We start from the raw sequence: 8,961 nt of genomic DNA on the forward strand, positions 1-8,961 counted from the left end.
TACTCTTTAAAATGTAATAATGTAGTTTTCATAGCCTACCTCAATAAATTATTACACAGACAAATAAAGATTGTTAAAACTTAAGTTTGAAATTTATAAAGAGGCAAGTGTCCCAGTAGCGACGTCCCTGGAACAGATCTTTCTTTCTTTGTTTCTTTGTTTCTTTCCTTCTTTACTTCCTTCCTTCCTTCCTTACTTACTTACTTTCTTTCATACTTTCTTTCATACTTACTTACTTGACTCTGGTGTTCAATCTCTCGCTTTCCTCTTGAGGGGTGTCTACAGGGTGGGTGGAGAGAGAGATTTGAACAGACAGACAGTAAGAGAGTAATATTCACATGCATTGATAGGGCAGAGTAAGAAAAGACAAATAAGATGAGAGAGAGAGAGGGAGTGTGTCTTTGTCTCAGATAGAGAGACATAGACTAAAAGTACAGTAAAGAGACACTTTGTGTCAGGGCAGATATGGGTCTGGCTATGGGCACATTCTCTCTGCAGAACAAACAGGTGAATCATAGCGCAGGTAAGAGTCTGTGTGTTTTTAACTCTGCAAGATGTGCATGTCCATCCAAAACGAGTGATCGCTGTGTGCTTGGGTGTTCTGAGCTTTTAGGGTGTTTCTATGTGATTGCTAGAGCGTTGTTTTGTTGTGGCTCGATTTAAAAGAACTTGTATAACTCAGTGCGCGCCAGAATGAATACATCAATGTTTTACACAACACAAACAGTATTGAAAAATCTGTATTAGATAGTTGTTCACATCATTGACCGTAAAGCATTAATGACTTTTCAATGTTTTTTCAAGCACAACCGTTAAGAGTTGTTTAAGAATGAGTGTATGTTTAATTGTTGAATGTCATTGATGTAAAATAATGTGTGTGTATTTTTAGAACGAGAAAATGACACAACATTGTTCCTGCGTCTGTCAGTGGTATTTATTTATTGTAAATCTCATCCGTCTCTTAAATGAATAGTTCCTGGACTAGGAGTTATGTAAATACACGATGTACTGCCGATCTATAAAAGGTGATGGTATTCACTGTTGGCATTATATCGTTTGCGCCTGCGTGCGCATACACGTGTGCGTTAATGATTATGGCCTTAACTCTCATCAGACCAATGGACTGTGTGTGTTTGTAAATATTGAAACCAAGAAATAGTTGTGCAAAGATTATTTCACTTTTGTTAGCATTTAATCGTCAATATTTTACAGTAGGACCGGACAGACATGTAATGAACGGAAAAAAACTGAAAAATCGATAAATCGTTTTTGTAAAATGCGGTCGATTCAATATCGGTTCTCAAAAACTGTAAATAGATTTTTTCGTCGTCGAATTTAACATCACCTTCACAGATGGCAGCGGTTCATATGATTGCAGCCTCTCTTTACAGATAATTTTGTGAAATTGTTTTTGATACTGTATCTTAAATGTAAAATGACCTGATCTTGTTTGATCAAGGTATGCGACTGTTCTGTTTCAATATACTTAAGTCTGTTTAAAGTTTAATATACAGATTTGTTGCTCTCGTTTCATTTTTTATTCACCATTGCAGTCTGATATTTGGTGATCTTTTTTCAGAAAAATCTATAGGACTTGTATCTGTAATCATTGACTCGAATAGAGAATCGAATAGAATCGAGAGCTTGTGAATCGGAATCAAATAGAATCGGAACTTCAGAATCGATACCCAGCCCTAGTTGCCAGGGTGTTGCTAAGGTGTTCTGAGAGTGGTCATGTAAATTGTGTAGTTACCAGGGTTTTGCAAAGTTTTCCTGAGGGTAGTTATGTAAGTTGTGTATTTGCCAGGGTGTTGCTAAGGTGTTCTGAGGGTGGTTATGTAAATTGTGTAGTTACCAGGGGGTTGCTAAGGTGTGAGGGTGGTTATGTTAGTTGTGTAGTTGCCAGGTTGTTGCTAAGGTGTTCTGAGGGTGGTTATGTAAATTGTGTAGTTACCAGGGGGTTGCTAAGGTGTGAGGGTGGTTATGTAAGTTGTGTAGTTGCCAGGGTGTTGCTAAGGTGTTCTGAGGGTGGTTATGTAAATTGTGTAGTTACCAGGGGGTTGCTAAGGTGTGAGGGTGGTTATGTAAGTTGTGTAGTTGCCAGGGTGTTGCTAAGGTGTTCTGAGGGTGGTTATGTAAATTGTGTAGTTACCAGGGGGTTGCTAAGATGTGAGGGTGGTTATGTAAGTTGTGTAGTTGCCAGGGTGTTGCTAAGGTGTTCTGGATAGTTGTTGACTGACTCAGTTTATTAGTCTCGGTCTTGTTCTGGTCTCTAAATATGGCTCATCTGCCTAGTGATGATCTCAAATCCTTAAATTGCAAATCTTAAATGATCTGCAAAATGGCCTGGACACATTTGTTGGTACCCCTTAGAAAAGATAATACATAATTGGATTATAGTGATATTAGTCTAACCAATTAGTTTATTTAATTAGTATCACACATGTATCCAATCATGTAATGAGTCATTCAGCCTTTTTAAATGGCGAAAAGTAGTCACTGTGCTGTTTGGTATCATTGTGTTCCCCACATGGACCAGAGAAAGCAAAGGATAGAGCCGTTTGAGGAGTTCAGAAAGAAAGTAATAGACAAGCATGTTAAAGGTAAAGGCTACAAGACCATCTCCAAGCAGCTTGATGTTCCTGTGACCACAGTTGCTAATATCATTGAGAGCTTTAAGGTCCATGGAATTGTAGCCAATCTCACTGGGCGCGGCCGGAGAAGGAAAATCCACCCCAGATTGGAACAAAAGGGGTGCGAATGGTAGAAAAAGAACCAAGGATAACTGCCAAACACATACAAGCTGAACTCCAAGGCAGGGGCAGACTCAGAAGCAATTTCGGCCCTGGCCTATTCGGCCAACAACGGCCCTCCACCAATTTTGTCAACAGGGGAAGGTATGTTGTGGTGAAGGTGTGTTTGATGGCATCGTCCCTCCACCAATACTGTCGACGTGGGTCGGAGAGGGGCTGTGTTGTATGTTACAAGAATGTCCTACTCGTCAGTCCGCCCCTGCTCCAAGGTGAAGGTACGTCAGTTTCTGATCGCACCATCCGTTGCTTTTTGAGCAAAAGTGCGCTCCATGGAAGAAAAACATAAAAAAGCCCGACTGGAATTTGCTAAAATTCTTATTGACAAGCTACAACCCTTCTGGGAGAATGTCCTTTGGACAGATGAGTCAAAACTGGAGCTTTTTGGCCTGTCACATCAGCTCTTTTCACAGACGAAAAAAATCAAGCTTTCTAGGCAGTGCCCCATACCTACAGTGAAACATGGAAGAGGCTCGGTTATGTTTGGGGGCTGCTTTGCTGCATCTGGCACAGGGTGCCTTGAATCTGTGCAGAACACAATGAAATCTCAAGACTATCAAGGTATCCTGGAGCGAAACGTACAGTGTCAGAAAGCTCAGTCTCAGTAGCAGGTCACGAGTCCTCCAGCAGGATAATGACCCAAAACATACAGGTAAAATCACCCAAGAATGGATAAGAACAAAACATTGGACTATGTGATCTGGACTCTTACTTTCCACGACTTTTAAAAATGACAAAAAAGTATATTGTGTATTCAATATATGATGTTTTATTTTTGTGCAAAATTGTGAAGAAAGATACTGAAAATGTGGTAAGAGGTAATAAAGAGGTAATATTTCTATTAAGAGAGAGAGAGAGCGGATCGATGAACGTATGAACATGATACACAAAGGGTATTTTGATCAAAAATGTTTTACGGGCTGCTGAACAAACAGGTTGTGGGCAGATGTAATGTGGTTTAAATCATGTGAATGTCTTCAGCAGTATGAGTTTTAATGGCTCCGACAAAGCAGAGATTAGTGATTCATTCATTACATAAAGACACGCACACAACGAGCGCTGAGTGAGACAGAGATGAGAAAATCAGGTCAAGTTACAAAGAAAACACGAAAGGAAATGAATGAAGGAGAAAGTTTTTATTTCTGTCTTGCACAAATATCACCTTGTACAGCAGGAACATAGAAACATATTGAGATGTTTGCCAAACTTCCACTTCAGTTACTAAACCGCTGATAAACACACAAACATACTGCTGTTGTACCATCGCGGAGTGAGGATAATACCATAGCACTTATTTTTATATACCATGGTATTTACGTTGTACCACCATAAATAAAACCATGCACATGTCCAGACATGCTATCATCATCATACATTTCCAAAACAAAAACATTGTAATGGGATCACGCTCGAAACAGAAATACTAAACATTCATACCATGGTATAGTTTGCATTTACATGGTGCCATGAATATCATGGTAATACCACGACATGTGTCCAAAAACCTCACATGTCATGGCACTTGGTTCTTTTTTCAAGCTCTTAAAGTGTATTAAGGAATAGAGCGGTGTGTGTTATTCCCGCTGGATGAAATGAACTGAATGAGAGAAGCTGCGAGACAGAATGAAGCTCGGCTGGCATCAGACTGATGTGGCCTGCAGCCAGTGCTCTCATTTCAGCCGTGAGAATCACTTCTGCTGCCTAGAGTTCAGTTTATGCTCGTGCGTAGGTCCTACGCATACCTTGCACCGTAGCTTGATGTGCACCTCTCCAAAAATGGACCAATAGAAGCCAAACGCAGCTGTTTTGGTACTTTAAGAAAGCCTGTGGTGTCATTTTTTATTAAGGGGGAACTGAACAGCGTTTTGTAACATACACAGAAAATCCAGAGTCTGGAAGTTGAGACGTCTAAATGATCTGCTTTAACATTAAACATTATCTATATACAGAGACTTAAATAGGCCATTCTGAAATTTGATGGCTTGAAACTAAACGGCCGATCTAGTCACTGTCTTATATAAACGCGTTGTAGTCTCAACTGAAAGCATACATTTAAATGAACTAAAACTGCAAGATGCAGCGTTTGCAAAACCTGCGGATTAATGCGGACAAACGGTGTATGGATGACGTAGATGCGTCATCTAGTGGCTGTGTGTGGAAGTCTTGAGGCCACAGTATTCTTTACTTCTTTGGTTCATATAGAAATATGTTTGTGTTCAACTGTTAATTTGTTAATTAAGTACACAATCTTAAATCTACCCTGAGTCATCCTGTGTCTTCACACTGTACTTGGAATGTGGTTAATCTATCAAAAAAATAGGGTCCCAGAAGGGCAGGTCCTTGGCATTGCGACCTCCAGTATTGCAGTCGGATAATATTGCTATAGTCCCAACATGAGCTCACACACGACATAGCCACAGAGACACGTACACTGTATGTTAAGTAATAACACGTTTGAATTCCTATATATGTATATTTAATATCCACCGCATTTAACTGTCCACGATAACTTAATGTGTGGACTGGAGTGTACGTTTTAGTCTGTTTTGACGCTAAGCTACATGCTACTAAAAGAGCAAATTTATGGGCTGTGCTTTTTGTCGTGGATTTGTATTGTTTTCACAGAGACAAAACCGACTTAAATCTTTATTGTCAAGAATTGTTTTACTTTTACCGAATTTAAGAAAGTGAAACATACGGAGTAAAATAGCTTCATGCCTTTTTTTGTGCAGTATCTGTATATTAACATAAAGAAATTACATTTGGTTTTCGTCATCATTGAAACACTTTAGCTATAATCTTCTGTTGGATTGTAAAACAGATAAACAAAAAAGCTGCACTAATTGTCAATATTAAAGTGTAACCTCATTAAATGTTGTGCAATTAAGAGAATATTGCATAAACAGTTTTTATTACTTTTTTTAGTATTTATTACTCATTGCTTTCTCAATATCGGCCCATACCTGTCGGCCACTAGCACTAACAGATCTGATTCAGAGATGTGAAATATACTGAACCTGATCTTACTATTATTCTTTCTATTACTTTTGGCCTTTTACCTCTTTTGTTAGAAGTGAGAAAGCAGAGGATAGGGAAAAATCGAGAAGAGACGTCACAAGGGTGGTTAAATGATGCTTTCATTACCAGTCTAAACCAGTGGAAAGTTTCAGAAGGGTTTTGATCCTGGGAGACGAGATAGACCGGCTTAAACCAGCTAAGAGCAGCAAATCAGGAGACCACTTTTAAATAGTCATTTGTCACACTGTAGGGATTTTAGAATCAACTGCACAAAAAAAAGTATTAAAAGCTACAAGGTGACCTAGAAATGGTGGGTGGTCCTAAAATAGAAACCTTTCCTTTGTGAAAGGATTTTTACAGATAACCGTAATCATTTCCTTTTCATTACAGGATCAATATTGGTATATTTTCTTCTTCTTCATCATCAGATTTTTGATTTTATTATTTGATTATAGTTACTTGGAGTGAAAAAGCAAGTATCAGACAGTCAAGTGTCAACTTGAGAAGGGAGGGACTAGGGAGATGCTTAAATGTATGGATGAAGAAGCATAAATGATATCAAACCAGTCTGATATATGATTGATGTTTTGTCCGGTGATACACTCAGCCATAAATAAACACATCTCAATTCAAATGATGGTTTCCTGGAGACGGGATGCTGTCTGTCTCAGAGATGTCAGATAGATCAGGTGCAGGTCACACCTTTATAAAGCCATGTTATTTATAAGATCAGCTAAAAGATTCTGTGTTAGATTGAGACAAACATCTCTTTCTCACATTTGTTTTTCTGCCATAGGTCCTGTTCATTTCCACAGTACGCCTGTGTGATGTATATTTCTGTCAGAATAATAGATTTGTTGTGATTTGGGCGAACAATAGTGAGTTGTTTTGGTTGGTGTGTTGATGTTTATTTGTGTTCTTTTAGGAAAAGCGATATTTGAAAGAATATTTTTAGCATTTGTGTATTCTTCTGTCAAACACACACACTCTCTCATCTCAGAGTCTTTATTAAACTGCTGCTGGGTGTAAAACATCAAACGTTCACTCTTTCTGGTGAAGAATTGATTTCTTCTGTTTTGTGAGAGTTAGATGAAGAGAGACAGACAGACAGGACATAGTACTTCGTGTCACTGTTATGTTATAGTGTTATATGTAGGGGTACAACGATATGTAAAGTTTGGCCGATGATAACTGGTCATTCTTTAACATTGGAAGCCGATTATCCATATTTACTTTTAGTCATTTGGCAGACGCTTATATCCAAAGCGACTTCAGGGAGCAATAAGCGATATATCTTACAAGTGCACTAGTACAGTACTACGATATATGGCCGATATATGGTATCTAAAAATATTAATATAAAATGAGTGAAAAGTTAATTTAATAAACAATGTTCTTCAGTTCGGGACTGTATTTTACCGGTGAGCAGCGTGCAGCCAAATAAGTGTAACCAGAGGAAATTATTTATTATTTATTGCCTATAATATATTGGCCTGTTTTATTAACGTCCGATACCGATAACATTAAAAATGACCGTTTATCAGCTGATACCGATATGGCTGATAATTTATCGTGCATCCCTAGTTATATGTTATATATACAGTATAGGAAGGATTTAAAGCGACACTTTGAAATAATTTGAGAGGTCGAAACACTTCAGAGGCAATCCGAGCAGCATCATAGCGGCTACAACCACTCACTGTATGTTCTGTGTTTGGCCTGCGCAAGAGTGTGACGTGGTTTCCAATGTTTTCTGCATCCGCCGGGTTTCATCAGCTTAGTTAATAAATTCACGTGCATTGCTCTGCCCACGGGTAAAAGTACACAGCAAAATTATTTACGACACTGATAACAGACAATTGAGCAAATGTTTTAAAGTGTTGCTTTAAAGTCCAGTATATCACATATTTTTTTATATTCAACATTTTAAAATGATCCTTTAAACTAGATACCTCCGTGTTATTGATATTATGATATTGGATGTGCAGATTAAAGTAATACATTCATAACGGTGTCATTAGAATGGTAATGAATCAACAGGAAGGTCCCACAAACGAGTCTCTCGTGACATTTAAATTGATGTTCTTAGCAGGCGTTCTCTTACCAAAATGATTCCTATCAAAACTCAAGCGGCAGCTAGCTGAGCAGGACAGCTGTCTGTATCTAGATCTGCTCCCGTCTCACCTTTCCTCACGCTGAAGGCAGACATTTGTGCGGCGTAAATGTTCCAGTGATTTGTGCGGGCTGGCTGGAAGATTGTGTTGTCAGAGATGTCAGGTTCGGCTGTCATTATAAGCACCGAATGTCCCCGCTAGGGTCAGGAAACCTGGAACGGGCCGATGTCTTAGAATCGCAATGGGCCTCATGAGGAAACAGCACAATGAGAAAGTAAATAATGTCTTCATTTACATCTGAAAATGTAGAAAAGCTTTAGAAAATGGCGCACGAGGAATCGTTTTTATTAAGATCTTTTAACCTCTCTCGTGTTGTTCCAAATTGGTATGACTTTATTTCTTCATAAAGAATATTCATATTTGAAGAATATCTCCGTTACAATCAATGCACATATACACTTCGATTAATATACGTTTCTGCCTGAAAGTGTACATTTGATATAGATATTTTAATTTTATAAATGTCATGTGTTTTACTTGCATTATACTTTATATTTCATTCTATATGTATGCATTAGCAACTTATTTGATATACTTATTGTATGTCTCTTTGTTATGTGTTCAATGCTTTGGCAATATTGTAAGAACACGCAATCATGTCAATAAAGTACCTTGAGAGAGAGAGAGATAGATGGGGAGAGAGAGAGAGAGAGAGATGGGGAGAGGAGAGAGAGAGAGAGAGAGAGAGGGGGAGAGAGAGAGAGAGAGATAGATGGGGAGAGAGAGAGATAGATGGGGAGAGAGAGAGAGAGAGAGATGGGGAGAGAGGAGAGAGAGAGAGAGAGAGAGAGAGAGAGGGGAGAGAGAGAGAGAGAGAGAGAGAGAGGGAGAGAGAGAGAGGAGAGAGGGAGAGAGAGAGAGAGAGAGGGGAGAGAGAGAGTGAGAGAGGGAGAGAGAGAGAGAGAGAGAGAGGGGAGAGAGAGAGAGAGAGAGAGAGAGAGAGAGAGGGAGAGAGAGAG

General features: G+C 38.9%; 1 protein-coding gene across 1 annotated transcript in view; it reads left to right on the forward strand.

Moving 5' to 3' along the window:
- Positions 1 to 465: 465 nt before the first annotated feature.
- The window catches only part of kcnip1a (Kv channel interacting protein 1 a), a gene marked incomplete at its 5' end in the record, with an annotated part of 16,840 nt that continues 8,344 nt past the window's right edge, over positions 466 to 8,961 (forward strand). The window contains one exon of the mRNA XM_079479416.1: positions 466 to 523. Within this exon, the coding sequence (XP_079335542.1) occupies positions 466 to 523 (58 nt within the window). The remainder of the gene's footprint in view (positions 524 to 8,961) is intronic.

This window comes from Barbatula barbatula, assembly GCF_947034865.1.
Source record: "Barbatula barbatula genome assembly, chromosome: 18".
Classification (NCBI taxonomy): Eukaryota; Metazoa; Chordata; class Actinopteri; order Cypriniformes; family Nemacheilidae; genus Barbatula; species Barbatula barbatula.